The sequence below is a fragment of the Vipera berus genome (assembly GCF_964194415.1).
Source record: "Vipera berus genome assembly, chromosome: 1".
Taxonomy (NCBI): Eukaryota; Metazoa; Chordata; class Lepidosauria; order Squamata; family Viperidae; genus Vipera; species Vipera berus.
In genome coordinates, this window is record NC_138202.1 from 72486436 (window position 1) to 72503745 (window position 17310).

General features: G+C 39.5%; 1 protein-coding gene across 3 annotated transcripts in view; it reads right to left on the reverse strand.

The window, feature by feature from the left end:
• Positions 1–519: 519 nt before the first annotated feature.
• The window catches only part of SUSD6 (sushi domain containing 6), a 68920-nt gene continuing 52129 nt past the window's right edge, over positions 520–17310 (reverse strand). For all 3 annotated transcript variants that reach the window (XM_081315616.1, XM_081315617.1, XM_081315615.1), the window contains exons 3-6: positions 16242–16439; positions 14532–14670; positions 8098–8525; positions 520–6294 (exon numbers count right to left, since the gene is read on the reverse strand). In XM_081315616.1, coding sequence (XP_081171742.1) covers positions 6269–6294; positions 8098–8525; positions 14532–14670; positions 16242–16439 — 791 coding nt within the window. In that variant the 3' untranslated portion in view covers positions 520–6268. The remainder of the gene's footprint in view (positions 6295–8097; positions 8526–14531; positions 14671–16241; positions 16440–17310) is intronic.

The following is a 17310-nucleotide window of genomic DNA, read 5'->3' on the forward strand; positions in this document are numbered from 1 at the left end:
TTGAAAACAATACAAGGACACAGTAGTACTATTTTTTTTTGCACTGTAGACACTCTCACCTCACAATAATGAGGATATAGGATCACATACCACAACTGTGTATGCATTATTACTCAACCTAGCACAATTAACAAAAACATCTTTGGTTCTGGAACCACTTTCCATACACATACCCCTTGTAAATATTTTAATTAATATCATGGTTATTCTTGTGTTAGTATACTTGAAATGAGTAAACATTACAGATAGCAAAAAAAAAGAAGGAAAACTGAAATAGTACTGACATGACTGGAAACTAAAAAAAGCAAGGAAGTGGAAACTACTAATTGATTGTGCAAGATTTTTTTCAAGCTGCAGATCAAGCTGCCCATGCATCCAGTGCATGAGGGCTGCTGACACTGATGTAACATTTTAATCAGGAAATAAGACTTGCAGACCCCTCACATCTGCCACAAATAGCAGGAAGTGATTATAATTCATTTACTTACAAGTAGGTAAAATCTGAATCATTTTTTTAAATTATTTTTTTAATTCCATTTATATCCCGCCCTTCTCCGAAGACTCAGGGCGGCTTACAAGCTTAAAAGTGCTCCAGTGTTGTTTTAAAGTTTTCTGGGAAGCAGACTCAGAAGAATGCTTAAAAGGTGTAGCCTGCCCTGAAGCATCTAGTATTGTTTTCTATACTTTCCTCTATACAGGCATTCCTCGAGTTATGACAGTTCACTTAGCGACTGTTCAGTTATGAGCCCCTCCCCCCAAAAAGTACTTACAAATTGGTCCCAAAGTTACGTATGTTGCAGCATCATAGCAGTCGTTCTCCCTTATGACCAACTGCAGACAGGCTGCAACATGCCTCCTGCCTATTTCTCCCCACCTGTGCTGCCCTGCCAGGTCTCCTGCTTTGCTAGTCCACTGGATTCCACTTGCTCCACCCCACCCCACGTGGACCTTGCCAATTGCTGCTATGGAGATGGAGAGATGGACAGCTTGGCACGGCTGTCCACCGCCGCCAGGGAGTGGCCTCACCCTCCAGCACCCAAGGCACTGCAGGTGGTGAGCAAGCATAGGCAGCGCAGGACTCCTAGATGCAGCCGGCAGGTGCATTGACCTGGCAGTAGCAGATGGGTGCCCCATGGGACAGTTCTCTTCCTCGTGGCCCGCAGGCACCACCCTGCTCACCCGATCTCTCCAAGGGTGCACCCAGCGTATGCAGAGTGACCTGTGTACCAAGCTCTCCATCTCACTATGGTGGTAATTGGCGAGGTCCGTGTGGGTTCACCACAGGTGGTGAGCATGCGCTGTGTAGGGCTCTCAGGCATGGCATCCGGCAGCTGCAATGACTGGTTCTCTGTGAGGGGCTCAGGTGTCTCTGACATCAGCTCAGCTCTCTCGCTGCCGCCCTAGCCAGCTGCCCAATCGCCCGTTGGTCCCGCCTCCTCGTCCAGCCAAAACACCGCGAAAAATGCCCCACGTTGATTGACTGCTGCTGCTTTCACACCACAATCCCTGAAGTCGCTCATTCAAACCAGCCACCCAGCAGCACGCAGGTGCTGCCTGCAGTGCCACCCGGGCCAGGACCAAACGAGGCCTACAGGGACACTGACCTCGTGGCAGAAAAGTGGCCATCTTTTACTCAGATGCTGGTGAAGCCGTTTTCCTTAGTTCTTGCGTTCTTACAGATGATTCCATCCTCTGTGCAAAAATGTGTCTGTAAGAACGCAAGATCTAAGGAAACAGCTTCACCAGCATCTGAGAAAAAGATGGCTGCTTTTCTGCCACGTGGGTCAGCCTGTTCTGGAACTCTGGAGATCTTCTAAAATGGAGTGATTGGTGATATGGGGTTGATACAGAAAAGGCCCAAGGAACTAAAGGGACTCCAAGGGGTTGTAAACAGAGCATCAGATATCTCACAGGGAACCCTTTGATGGCTGAAAGCAGGTGGCCTGATCCAGCACTAGCCCCCCCCCCACAATGGTCTTTCCCTCCCTGAGATACCTCACGTGCACTTAATGACCTGCACATTCATTTAACAAATGCATTGGACAAAGCAGGAAGGGGGCTCATCCATTCAACATGATATAATTAATGAATCCTCGGGTTACGAATGTAATTGGCAGGCTCTATTAGATTCATAATTCAAGGATTACCTGTATATTTTTTTTCTTACTGCATTCATGCCTTAAACGTGCAGTTTTTAAAATATTAAAACACAAAAGCAGATTCATTCTCAATCAAACCTCTTACCCCACTTCTTATTTTCTATGATACTTCAAAAGCAAGGGTAAGAAAATAAACAAGGAACTTGATAGTTCTGTTTATTTTAATAGGCATAGATTCTCAAGCTTCAGCTTTTCCTTCAAAAAAGGAAATACTGGGAAAGATTTGTCCTCTCCACATCTAGTCTTGCAATAGTAGTAAGAGCGGTAGCTGTTTTGATACTGATTTTATACTAATCATTAATACAGGAGAAAAATGGGATTGTTAAATGGCAGCTTTCTATAGTGCGCATCAATCCACTTGATACGTATTTACCACAGAAAAGCAGCACTGCATTTTAATTTAAATGTTTTGTTTTTAGCATGTAGATGGAAGAATAAGGAAATAACTTTTCTCAGTGGAAGAAAAAAAATTGTCCTATGGTTAATTTCTACAGTTGACATAAGATCCATAGTTATCCAATGATAACTACTGGAATGAAAAAAAACCTTCATAACAACAAAAATATGTTGAACTAAACAGACCAATTCAAGTCACTTTAAGGCAGTTTCATGGGTTCTTCTACCAACCAGGATTTGTAATAAAATGGGGGGGGGGGGGGTGGAATGGCAAGCATTCATTCATCAGAAGAACAAGATTAACCAGGAGACTCAAGTTTCAGAAAACACTTACATTTTAAAAACCAGAACATTTTATTCCTGCAAGGCACAAAGTGTGCTCTTGCAGCATCTAGCTCTCCGTATAAAAAGGCTGCAAAAAGTTAAATGAATAATTAGGCACCTAAGAACTACACAGTATTGGAGAAGCAGCCCTTCCAACCTACGTTAATGCTCTTTGATGCGTCAAAACTTTAATGTCAATTAAAAAAATATTCTATTCATTTACATCTTAAGAGATACCGCAGCATATACTTTAACAACTATTGGTATCTTTGCTTTATATGAATTTGCCAATCAAATCAAGAACCTGAGAATATTAGATTTTATAAAGGGAAAAGAAACTTATAATTTTGAAGATGGCATTTTTATTGTTGATCTTCAAAATTCAGTTTTCTACAAAGGAAAGCTATTTCTTGCCCTGAAAAAAAACACCACAAGATCCAGCTATAAATTATTCAAGGTAAAATATTAAGACCCAAATCCCTTATAAAGATTATCTATACTAAAGGTTTCCAGAGACATACGGATGCAATACACAGAACATGCTGGCTACATATTTAAAAAGGGAGGATGCCTATGCTTTCATGTCTTGCTTGTGTGGTTCCCATTGGCATCCAAGTTGACAATATGATCTGCTCCACCAAAACCCTTCTTTTGAATGGAAACATAGGATTATAAATTTTGCTTGATGGCATGAAAATATGTTAGTTCAAAGTTCTTACATAAAATGCAATGGTATAAGAACTGCACAGCTGAGTGAGAAAGAAGCTCATATTCAAGACTAATCCAGTCATATGAGTCCAGAAATAAACCAGTATTAATGTCCCTCTATGCTTTGAGACATCTCCATCTCAACCAAAATATTTACCACTGCACTAAGCCAGAGTTACTTAATCTTACCAAATAAGATAATTGGCTGTGTTCACAGACCATGATAAATCATTCACCAACATTTACTGTATAAACCACAATAGCTAGGTCTATAGAGCATGATAAACATTATTGTGGTTATTTGGTTCAGGAAATTATATACCCCTAGCCATTAGGATGGTAAAACTCCTTCAAAAGAGGTGCTTCTAGCTTTGTGGGATCTCAATCAAAGCTCCTCTTTTCACTAAAGTAGCTATAGGGGAAAACCAAGTAGAGATAGCTGGACGCAGCAGCACAAACTTGGGAAAAAGATTGTTGATTGATTGAGGAAGAGGTGTTTTATACATAGCCTTGTATCTGGAAGCAGCTCTTTCAATGGATTTGCACAGCCTTATTAGCCCCTGTATGGTATTGGTTATGGCTAGATCTTCCTACACATTCACTTACTGTTATTGAAACATCTTCAATGTAATGAGATGTATATATATATATATATTTAGTCTGTATCCATTCACTTACAAGAGAGCAGAATCAAAGCCAAGGCAATATATATTGATTCCAGTATCAGGCCCCAAGAAAATCCAGAATTGTTTGCCTTTTTCATTGTTTGCCTTTTTCAAGCAAATTATTGGTTTACTCAGTAATTCTGCACATCCTGAAGGATAAAAAAAAACCATGCAGAGTTCTAAAGTTGTGTCACATTGCCACAGCAAATTCTATTATACACTTTAAGACTGCCATATACATTACCCTACAAATTTGCAGGAATATATTCACAAAGGTCAGAGATTTTACCTTTATTATTTGATAAAATGCAAGCTGTGGTTTTCTGAGTATTTGGTTTCAATACTAAATTTTACTGAATATTCACAGGAATACTCATAGTTCTGAGCTTGTGCAGGCCACCTAAAGTCAGGGATTACGGGCAGCCATCCAAAGAGGCAAAAGCTGTTTCTCATTCCAAGTTCTTTATGCCTACAGTTGGCATGTCCTCAGGGCTGGGACAAGATGGAGAACTGGTACTTAAGCTGCTTACTTCTATTGTACAAATCTTTGGGAAATAACACAAAAAGTCTTGATTTGGGAGGTTCACTTGAAGAAAAGCTACGGAATCAATACTTCCATAAAGTCATCAAGAAACGTTCACAGACAGCTAGAAAAACAAGAGCAAAAGCAGACTTGTGCGAGAAGATGTGAGGTAAACAAGCATGTTCCCTGCATAGTAAGAAGTTTCCAAGTGGAAGAAGCATGCAGAAGGCAACACAAAAAATAAAGCATGTTGAGGAAGGGAGGATCTTGCATCTGGACAAACAGCAGCATGGCTCTTTTTTAAGGCAGACTATCACTAATTCATTCAAGGCAATTGGACGTACCAATTTCAAAAGCTAAATACTTGCTAACCATGATCAATACTTTAAATTAACAGTTGCTAGCTGAACAAAATGCAGGCCCTGGCAATACCTCCACAAGGACAGAAATCAACCACAGCAACAAAATAAAGTAGCAATGCCAAAATTACTCTGTGGTGAGCTGACACAGAAATGCAAGTGACAGGTGATAATGCTACTCAAACACAACAAACTGACATTCAATTGATATCTGAAAGAGACTAAACCATTTACTCAAAGATGGAAGGCTTTGGATCAGCTGTAATACGGCCACAGTATTGCTGATAGGATGAGGACATGGACTTAGCCATGCAAGTGCTCTTAAATCTGGCTACATATAGGGGAATTTCCCAAAGCTTTCTGCAGCCCTCAATGTATGCCACAGCATGTTCAGAGAGATAAGAATGTCCTAGTGGGTGTGGTGGAATGAAAAAATGAATGCAAATATACGAGAGTCATTTCACCCTTGAGGAAAACAAAACACAAGTAGCAGCCTAAGCTATTTTTTCTAAAGTGGCCAGTAGCGATTCCCTTTAACACAGCCAGCACTGCTTGTTAATGTGTTGATGTGCAGTTACCTTATGGAGTGTACAGTTTTCAACACCTGAGGTCTTATAACCAGTATGTGTGACTTTTATAAACTCCCTCCCACTCAGGCCATCTCCAGGCATTCTTCTTGCCTTCACAATGTAGTAAATAAATAGCACAAAACCATCTGCACCAAACAAAGCAAGCTGTGGTTTGACCCTGCTTTTTGAAATGTCCAGAAGCTAGCAAGGCCTATGAGAAATTGCAGTGAGCCAGTGTGACAAGGAGCAAGGCACAAGTAAATGGCAACTCTCCAGAGACTGTACTCAAAACCATCTATCTGGGAAAGAGGAGAGGCTGGAGGAACCTGAGTCTCTAAAACCCTCCTTTAATGCTTATAGAATGAGATGGAGAAGATAGCTGGCACTGGTGCACCCCACTGATGCACTACTGAAGGTGGTGTCTTGGTGGCATCCTTTGGATCTTCAACTAAGGGATATTTTCTGGAAATATTCAGGGTGCAGCACTTCAGGGAAGGTAAAGCCAGCATGAAGCGCTCATCATTCCGAAAACTAAAGAGTGTAGACTTGATGAATCTTGTAATTCTCATGCTTCTTTCAACAATGGAATATCTGGAGGGTGGGGGGGAAGAGAGAAAAGAATGTTAGATAACCTTTCTATTAGATTCCAGGTTTCAAAGACAACTCAGCGCAGCCCTGATAGAGTCTAAGAAGTCCCATTTGATTTACAAAAGTTCTTATTTAACCAGCCAAGTTTCTATAAAAGCTTGGCATTCTTTAAAACTTACACTGGCTGTGTTTTTGCAAAGCCTTTTCCTTATAAAAGCCTTAGATTCTAATAATAAGAGTTTCTTTGGATTGGCTCAGACAAGAGAACAGACTTTATTTATTCTTCCTAATCTTGGGATCAGACTAAGGCTCCTTCTAATAGGGAGAACTGTACCAGTCAGGGACTGACTTTGCCCTGTGTCACTTGAACTCCTGGCCTAGAGAAAATACTGTAAAATAATTATGCACTATGTCATCTGGCGCTGTAGAGCAGACAAATTTCCACTGGAAGAACTTCCCCCTTCTGTCATCTCCTGGGATGCCTTCTCATTCCTTCCGTCCTGGAGGTATAGTACAATGCCACCATCATCCACACATCTCCAGTCATTCTATGGGGTGGCTTTGCCACTCTCTTACTACAGCAGCTGGCTGATTTTTTTAAAAAACAAACTGTTTCCCTCCTCATTTTAAAAATAAAATGCACCAGGGAAGAAAAAGGGCACAACTGAGGTGACAGGTGACCGCAGGTTTTTGTGGCCAGCTTGAAGAGAAACTGTCCAGCTCAACCATAAACAGCTCAGTGGTCAGGAAACACCCAGTAATGTAGAAGCACTGCAGAAAGTAAGGGAGGAAGGCCTAAGCTGCCTTTTTCAATAGGTAAAAAAGTATTCATGAGTTTAAAACGCATGAAATCCAAACTTCTATACCAGAATAAATAAAGACTATGGCTGAAATAAATTATGCAACTTTAGAACCCTGTTATTACTAAATCCTGAAGGCAAGACTAGGATTTTTTTTGTTTGGTTTGTATACTTTTGCAAAATGCACAGAAAATTGCAATTTAATCTATTAATGGGCGATCCTATGGAGTTGTTAGGGAAAATATGTGAGAAAGGAGAGTGCTGTATGGGGTACCACAGGGCCTGGTACTTTCTCCACTGCTGTTTAACATCTACTGTACATGAAGCCAATGGATGAGATTATCCAATGATATGGGGTACCCCAGGTCAAGCAAATGACATTATGGGGGGTCCTGTCTCAATGTCTGGAAACTCTGGGGGTTTGGATGGGGAGCAACAGGCTTCAGCTCAATCCAAGCAAAATTGAGTGGTTTGGGGTCTTGGGGCCAGGATCTTAGGGCCTCCTGGCTCTGGGGACTTTCCACCTCTTGTCCTGACTAGGGTTGCACTACTCCAAACACAACCTGTGTGGCTTCTGCTAGCTTTTCACAAGGTTCTGAAAGGTTTTGCCAATGTACATAAGGACCCGGGAGTGTGGTACAGCCTGTGCCATGGCTTCATTGGCAGTTATGGTCAGATGTGACTACTTCAGCTATGAATTTTCTTGTATGGTTTATACATGGTTATATATTGTTTTAAATTGCTGCGTTGTTTTGGTGTTTTTATGCTCTTTTTAACTGTGAGTCACCCAGTCATATATATTGAGATGGGTGGTTATATAAATTGGAAAGATAGGTGACGGATAACAAAAAGGTTCTGGAACAGGGTTTTTTTTCTTTCTTTTTTCTGAAGACTATGCTACTTTTTGCAATTTCTTGATTAAAGGAATAAATGGAGCTTGTAGGAGTTAGACATTTTTATTCCTGTTATAGAAATCCAGATTCAAGACTTATTTCACATTACTTACCATCCATGTACTCCTCTGAGGAAGCAAGCGATAACAGGCTTTGTACATCACTATTTTCTGAGTCCGAAGTCTCTTTCTGTCCAGATTTACTACTAGATGTGCCAGCCACCCAGGAAGACGTGGTCGCCTGATGCACTAGAACTGTTTCTGAGTGGTGAGAGCTTCCAGCTTCACACAATACAGAGTGTCCAGGGGTTTCATCCTCCCTAATAAAACCACTGGGACCCACTTGGTCTGGAGGCGGCTGTTGCATTTCCCTTGCCTCACTCTGTCCAGCTCCTTCTGAAAGGACGATCTGTATTCGTGTATCTGAGGATGGTATGCAGTTTCCAGCACTGCCATAGACAGCTTCTTCATAAGATGGCAAAGCTACCTGAACTCCATCCACCATAATAGAAACCTGGTCCCCAGAAACACCTTGATCACGCCTGTGTTTGGAATTCAAAGAAATATTTAGGCACAATGACATAAGCAGCATTTTATGGAACAATAAATGTACTGGATTAGCAAACCTATTTGTTTCACTGTTGTTTCAGAGGTAAAGGTACTAGTAATAAACTACGTCTGCACTCTGGTTTTCTCCAAATGTCTTAGGACTGCAATTTTTTAGAATTCTCACTGCAAGCTAGCCTAGCCATCAGATATTTAGTGAACTGCAATGTGAGAGCCAGTTTGGTGTAGTGGTTAAGGTACTAGGCTAGAAACTGGGAGACTGTGAGTTCTAGTCCGACATGAAGGCACAAGCTGGATGACTTTATGCCGATCACTCTCTCTTAATCCTAGGAAGAAAGAAAGGCAAAAGCCTGAAAACTCACCAAGAAAACTGCAGGCACTTATCCAGGTAGCCACCAAAGTCAATACTGATTTGAAGCACATATACACAAAACCCCCAAAGTATCTATAGGACATTAAATGGAAGAAGGCTTTAATAAGCCTAAGCTAGATCAGGATATGGTTGACCTTGGGATTATTTTCAATGAGGTAAGCCAATTCTTTAATGAGCAACACAAAGTATCCCTCTTAACGTGGAAGTGCTTATGAAATTGCTGTTAACTAGAATTAAAATTCCTGAACAAAAATTATGCTGAGGTGAACCCTTCTTGTTTAAAACTGAGGAGCTAGGCTCTTCATTCCAATTAAGACTGATATATCCCTAATATATGCTTCCATGTGCACTCTATTTAACATTATGTTAAATTTGTTGAATGTGTTACTTCAGAACTTTCTATTGTTTCATTATAGTTTTTCCCTCACAGACAGTATTAGGTTTTAAAGTGCTTTCCTGGTTAATATGTCTCTAGTAGCTGGTGAGCATGAGAAGACACAACCTTTTTTCCAGGTTAAAGCTTTCAGAAACAGGTAGGGATCGTTACAGACATACATTAGGACTGGCTTTTGCAGTAGACAATTTTGTTGGCAGTGTGATGACTCTATACTTCAAACGTTTGTCTAGATTTGTCATAGCCTCTCTCCCTAGAAGCTGGTGCTTCTTTAATTATGGTTACAGTAACCAATCCTGTGGATTTTTGAGCCCAGGAAGATAAAATTTTATCTATGTATGGTGAGATTTGTCCCATACCAGCTCTAGGTTTTGGAGGAAAAATGGCTGCCATCTTGTCAAACTAACTACAGTGCCATGGCAATGCCAGGCCAATCTGGGAGCCAAAAATCTCTTAGAATATTTCAGATTTATAATGGGCAAATGAACACCTTGCTTCTCTTTTCTTGAGAAAAGGGGAAATATAACAATATAATGTGTAATACATTTCATCCTAAAAGCATCTCTTATTTTCTTAGTAATGTTTAACCCAAAAATGTAAGATAGGAATAAGAGGAAATAAGAGACCCTGTAAAAATGTATTTATCACCACCTAGTAAGTTCATAAATGAGCTGGGGCAGAAATTACAAGACTTCTATCTCACAGTTCATAATAATTGCACTATGGCTAAGGTACCGGATGCAGATGAAAATATGAGTTAAGGAAGAGAGGCTAGATATGATATTACATTTCAGTGGCAAATTATGTTAGTGTTGTGATTCAGGGTCAGCCTGTGGGTTTGGCAGTTGGGTCGGACGATTCAGAGGAGGAGGAGGGGGTGTTGGAGAGGTTGCTGAGGGTGTTGGAGAGCTTGCTGATGAGAGCCCTCAGCCAGGCCCCTCCCACCTGGTTACAACGCAGACCCAGCTGTGTGAGCCTGACAGCGTGGATGAAGATGACCCACAGCTGGCCCTGTTCAAGGACGCCCGACGCAGGAGGCAGTCAATCAGGAGTAAACAGAGGAAGGCAATGGGGCACCTCGGAAGGAGGCAGAGAGAAGCCTGAACTGTTTAAAAGGGGAATGCGTGGGAGGGCTGGTTTGCTGAAGGCAACCGTTTGAATAGCTCCTGTTTCATGGTTCGTGTCTTGTTCTGTTTGCTTTTGTGTCCATAAATTTGGCAGGCTTAGTTCCAGCCTCTTGCCTTCTTGTAAAAGGGGTTGTCCCTGCCTTTTCTGCAGGGCCGGTAGCAGGCTGGTACAGAACAGTTAGTATTAAATAAAGAGAAACAGAATGGCTTTACTGATAATCAATTTCCTCATGCTATCCTGGGCCCACAGTCAATTAAGGAAGCATCTATTATTTTACATCCTTATAAACTGTTCAATTTCTATAAATTAACCATCTCTGCTGGAGTCAGAACTATGGGCTAACTTGACAGATATTGTCTGCCAGGTAAACTGTGAGTCACGGATCTAATTCTGCTTACAGAGACTTCATGATTAGAAATACTTTGCTCTATCTAAGCTCTATGCACCAAGCAGCTACCTAACAACAGCTAGGTTGACTAGCAACACTACTTCTATATGCAGCCTATATGTCTTGCCAAACTGTAAAGAACTCTATAAACATCTCCAGACACTGATCTGAATTTCCTACAAACAAACACATTTCACAAAACTGGGCAACACCTGAAAAGCACATACAGTTTAGAGAAGTCTATTTCAGACAGGGCCATTTGATTTATGTGTGTAGAATCAGGCGTTTTTCTGGAAATAAAGTTAAATGGACCCTAGAAATTACTGCTATCAACAAAGCTGCAGGAATTTATGAAATACTTGTAGAACTGTTTCATATCTTGCAAGGATATTGTTAAAATACTACTGACAGTTCATATGGAAAACATAGCTATGGCCAGAGAATGGTAAACAGGAATCTGTATTTAAAACAACAAAAAGTGACAGTGCCAAAAGATGTTCCAACTACCAAACAATTCCATGTGTTACACACATTTGGTGTATAATTGAAAAGGCAAGACAGTCCCCTGGAAGCCACTGATATTTGTTTTATTGATTATACTAATATTTTTATGTAAACTACAGCAAATTGCAGATAGCCATTAAATACAAGGGCTGGACCACTCTATCTGAATATGTTGAGAATTTTATGACATCTAGGAAGCATCAGTTAAAATGAAATATAGAACACCACATTGGGTTTAAAATTGGGAGAGGAGTATATTAAGAATGTATACTATTACCCTATTTAATTAATATGAAGAACATAAAATGAAAAGCACTGGATTGGAAAACGTAAGTTGGAATTAAATTTGCTGGAAGAAATATTGATAACCTCAAAAAGACCAAAGTAAAACAACCTGATGATTAGAAGTGAGGAAGGCTTAACGAATTCCTTGCTAAAATTTTAGAAACAGAATGAAAAGGCCAGTCTGATACAAATACCAAAATATATCAAGTGTATAAGATCACCTAACGCAAACAGGTGAAGCAGCAGCAACAAAATACTGCCTTCCTGGGTCGAAAATCCACAGGATTGGTTACTGTAATCATAATTAAAGGAGCACCAGCTTCTAGTAGACTATGACAAATCTAGACAAACTTTTAAAGTATAGAGACAAAATTAGGTAAAAAGGTAAAGGTTCCCCTGCACATGTGTGCTAGTTGATTCCGACTCTAGGGGCCGGTGCTCATCTCCGTTTCAAAGCCGAAGAGCCAGCGCTTGTCCGAGGACGTCTCCGTGGTCATGTGGTTAGCATGACTAGACACCAAAGGCGCACGGAACACTGTTACCTTCCCACAGTAGTGGTCCCTATTTTTCTACTTGCATTTTTACGTGCTTTCGAACTGCTAGGTTGGCAGAAGCTGGGACGAGTAACAGGTGCTCACTCTGCTACATGGCACTCGGGATTCGACCCGCCAAACTGCCGACCTTCTGATCGACAAGCTCAGCGTCCTAACCCACTGAGCCACCGCGTCCCTTAGAGACAAAATTGCTTACTGTCAAATCAGTTCTAATATGACTATAAAAGCTGGAGGATCAAAAAGGCTGAAGAAAAAAACAATGTCACTGAACTGTGGAGCTAGAAAAATAGAGGACATTAGATATCATCACCCTAGCATTTTTTTCCTGCAGGTACAGGATCCTCTAACATTGGACAGCAAGAAAAATAAATTATTCAACATTATGGAAGCAGAATCAGTTAGCACACTTGAAGGACTACGGTAAATAAATATTTTTGCCATATAACATGTTAAGTAAGAGTTGTTGGGAAAGAACCTGATGCTTGAAAAATTACTTGAAAATAAAAGAGGCCAGAATAAGGCAGGCTGGCTAGAGACTATCACTAATATTGCAAGTGTGAGCTCATGAGAATCTAAAGCAGTTATGGATAAACAATTCCACTGGATCACAAAATCTTGGAACAGACTAAATTTCATAGGTTCTTATGTAAGACTGGAAGACACTGGGAGAGAAAAGACTACCTGGATTAAACATAAATATTACTCTTCTCATTACTATCTTAAGAAAGCATACAAGGCAGAAGAGATGGGGCATACCTTCCAAGGGAATTAGCCATGAAGAAACAAAGTAGTGCTCTTACTATAGTCTTACCCACCCACCCAAAGAAAACAACACAAAGTTTTGACAATTTAATCATGGAATAATTTTTGTAGGATATGATGGGCATGCAATCTTGAAGTTGCATTATCTTCTTCATTAAGAGATATTCTATCCTGAATCACATTTTTTTCAGCTTCAATTATAAGAATAGAGGGAAAACTACTACGGTATGTGTCTACTATTTGATATATTGACCAATTGTTTAAAAAATTAGACAATTAGATTGCAGGAAACAATTCTTTCCTTTATCTCAGAGAATAATATACAAATAGTCTGGACTACAAAAGTACCTATTAGCAGTGATGATAAGGTTAACTGTTCATTTTAAATAATTAAGCCTGTTTACAAAACTCCCTCTTCCCCTGAAGTGCACTTTCCACATTGTGCTTGCCAGAGTAAACATACTGACAACAGTCTGTGAGCTCAAGGAATTCCAAGCTTCCTCCCAGCCTTGGAACTTTGAAGCAGGCAGGGAGCAAACAATGCACAGATCTCTTTTTTTCAAGCTTCAAGAATGGAAGGAAGGCTAGGGGTTCTTCTGGTTTTTGAGTAACAGAGGTGACTCTGATAGTGGTGCCTGCCCTGACCATATAGGCAGCCTGGACAATGTTTGGATATTTTGAATCCCTCCAATAAGCCTTATGTAGTTTCTACTAGAAGAGACCTTGATAATTAGAATCCATTGAGAGCAATGTACTTTGAAAAATCTATCCATAGTGGAAATAAAAAACAGAATATGACCAGGTATGTTATTACACCACAGAATCCAGTTATTCTTTTGCAATAGAATTCATGGTTATTATCTTCAAGATCAAAATGAAAATAGTTTTCCCAAGGAAATAAATGGATTCTTTGCCTAACAGAATGAGTTCCTGAAGCAGAAAAAAGAGATTGGAGGAAAAACGTGAAAGAAAATAGTAAGGAACAATCAGGAAAAAAATGCATGGCTTTGGGTCAATGAGACACTTGTCACCATACTATACATATAAGCATTTACATGAAGAGTGGGGATTCTGAAACTTTCTAGACATTACCAAACAACTTCTAGCATTCTTCATCTTTGACTGGTGTAGCTGAAGATGCCAAGACCTAGCAGCATCAGAACAGGTTCCCCATCCAATTTACATGCATAAACATCTGCCCATCCAAAGCAGCTGATGATTAGGTCATCTTCCCAAATAGCTTCTATGATCAACATTAGGATCTATTCTAATTTTTTAGCAATTTGCAGTACAGTTGGCATATCTCTTGTGCTATCTCTCAGGTTATTCTGCAGTTAAGTCAACTGTAGCATATAGCATGAGAACCCTGACCGCAAATCTGCATGGTTTAGACTACTCTGGACACTGAGTTGGTATACACACCATTCTAATCCTAGCAGTTTACTAAAGTGAGCAACAGCATCAACCCCAGCAGCTGGCCTTCATTTGATACCCAACTAGTCATAATAGCCTCTTCTATTTAGCATCAAGAACAACCTCCACCCCCCACACTTCTCTAACTGAAGAGACCCCCAAAAATTCTGAAGAACTCACCTGCTATGATGAAATGACTTCAGTTTTGGTTGTAGCAAGACAAACAATACAACTAAGAGAAGGATGAGAGCAACTGAACTTGCTGTAGTAGCCACTATGGATAAAGTGGATACTCCTACACTTGGAGGAGAACCTTTATCTACAAAATCAAACAAAAACAGTCAATGGTTTCTCTTTAGGAAGCAGCTGTTTCCTATAAGTAAGACAGGATTCCTGAATAAACTCAGTCCTGATAGTAAGCTGTTTGCATAGGCAGTATTTTTCTCAGAGAAGCCTGGTTTGGGTAAAATCTGCTGCAAATACTTTCAGAGACAGACATCCTCAGAGCGATTGTACCTAGCTGTCAAATCATGTTCCTTTCAACTAAACTCTCAGGCTGTTTTGGCTGTCTGATAACTCCCAAGCTTTCTGTTTTAGATTAACTGAATTTAAAATCATTTGGATGCAAGTCAAAACTATAATGAATATATGCAAGATTACATTTTTGAAATTTATTTAATTTTTAAGGGGGAAAAATAAGCAGCTGAATTATAATTCTGACTATGACTGTATGATTATAGGCAGAATGTGGGAACATTCCATTGTCAAGTCAAAGCTTGACAATAAGGAGATTGGTATTATTCCTATAATGTCAAAAGTTTTATTTTTGAATAAAGCTTAGTTTTTCCACTGAACATGAATATTTCAGCTTCAGCATTCATCTAGCCTTCAGGGATTTTGTTTTTCCCCATAAATTTCTATTAAAAGACATCTACTCCTCTCCTACTGCTGCTGCAGTGCCCCATTCAATGAAAGCAACACGACAAATATTTTCTTCCTTTTTTTTGCTTCATATCATGGGAAAGGAATTCTTATCTTACTGATGGAAAATCTTGCAAGAGACAATGGTTAAGTTACTTTTGAGAACATTCTTTTCAAGAGAGTCAAGATGGGGCAAATAACATTGTCTTGCAGCAAGCAACCATCAAGTTGGTTCAAAAATCCCTTCCTCTAAACTACCGGTACTTCCACAGTTTAATTGCTATGCACTTGCTTCATTTATCTGTCAAATTTGAAAAATCTGAAGCCATCCAACTCTGGAATGAATGGCATATATATAATAAATAATGGCATATAATAAATAAATAAAATAAAATATATTAAAATAATAAACCTACCATAACCTACTAAAAAGAGATACAAGTTTAATTTATTCAATTTAATATCACCACCTACTCTGGACGAGATCCTAGGACAGCAATAGAAATAGAACTCTCATTCACCCAAATTCCCAAAAGAGGGTCACCACACACTAACCCAGGGTTTAGGGGAAGAGTCAAGTCTTCATACCTTCATAGTTTTCTGAATTACATGGGGAATATACTGCACGGTGTAGCTCATCAAATGGCTCATTTCACTGTGTGTTGTTGCCGTGTGTGTGTGTGTGTGTGTTTTTGTTTGTTTTACTGTACTTTTACTGCTTATAAGCCGCCTAGATTAGAGCTGTTGTGAGCGAACAGGTGGCTATATAAAATTTATAAGTAAAAAATATGGTAGCTAAATTGATAGAGAACTGAAATAAGTTTGAAATAAAGATTTATTTTTAGAGGTAATCTTTGCCAATACTTTCCTAAGGTGTAGCTAGGATTTTATGTCAGTATCTGAAAACACTGGACAAAAATAAACAACGCAGAAAGCAAAAGTGAGCATATTCACTCACGATATACTGACCTTGACTAAGTCTACAGGTAACCTCCAATTCTGGATTCCACTTGCCATTCTTGCAAGTCAAATATTTGTAATCTCCTTTCAATACATAACCTTTGTCACAGAAATACTCTATGACACTGTCAGATGTCAGTGGGTCTTTGCAAGGCGTTGGATGACATTTGTAACCTCCATTCTCAGGTTTGGATGGCTGTGAACAGACTGCAAAGGAAAACAGAAACTGTGACCCCAGGTTTTAAGCAATAAATCCTATTAAAATATGTAGTAACCCAGGATCGCAGCACCACTACATTTCAACAAACACTGACACATAACAAAAATGTGCATTCTTATCTTGCTACTCTGAAGGAGATAGTGATGAATGGTGGGCCCAAATCTCTATCTTCATCTATGAAAATGGTCATTTAATATATCCTGTAGCAGGTTCTATTTTTTAAAAGTATATCTTGTTTTTAGACTGCTAATTGAAAAGTCAGAAATCTTTCCTAAAATGATTGTTGTTGCTGGGATTTAGTTTGCAACTAATGCTTCTGGTGACCATCACAACTATCGCAACTCATTCCAGAGGTTTGCTGCAATTTCAATATGTCCATTCAAAGTCATAAGTCCAGAGTAACTAGGAAAATTCTCAAGAGATAGTAGGAATAGGAAGACAGAGTAAAGAATAAAAACAGAACACGACAAGGTAATACATGGACTTTCCATACACTAATGTGGACATACATTGATAGCCTATTTTATATTCTGCAACTTGTAGGCAACTACTAATTGCAAGGAACATAATTAGTGAAGAGAACACAAATGTTCTCATTTGAGAACCATGAATGAGCATTCAACATATTTTGACATTATTATGCTTATCCATGTCTTCCCTCATAAAACAAGGTTTATGAAGTTGGTTACGCTCAGTGATTTAGCTAAGACCAAGTTAAATAAGAACTTGAACTTGTTGCTTTACGTGGCTTAAAACATTATACCTATCCTGATCACCACAAGCCAAAACACAGTTGGCATGGCAGCAATTTTGAACAGAAAAGACAGGTGGATAAAAAAGATTGAAATCCGTTCATCC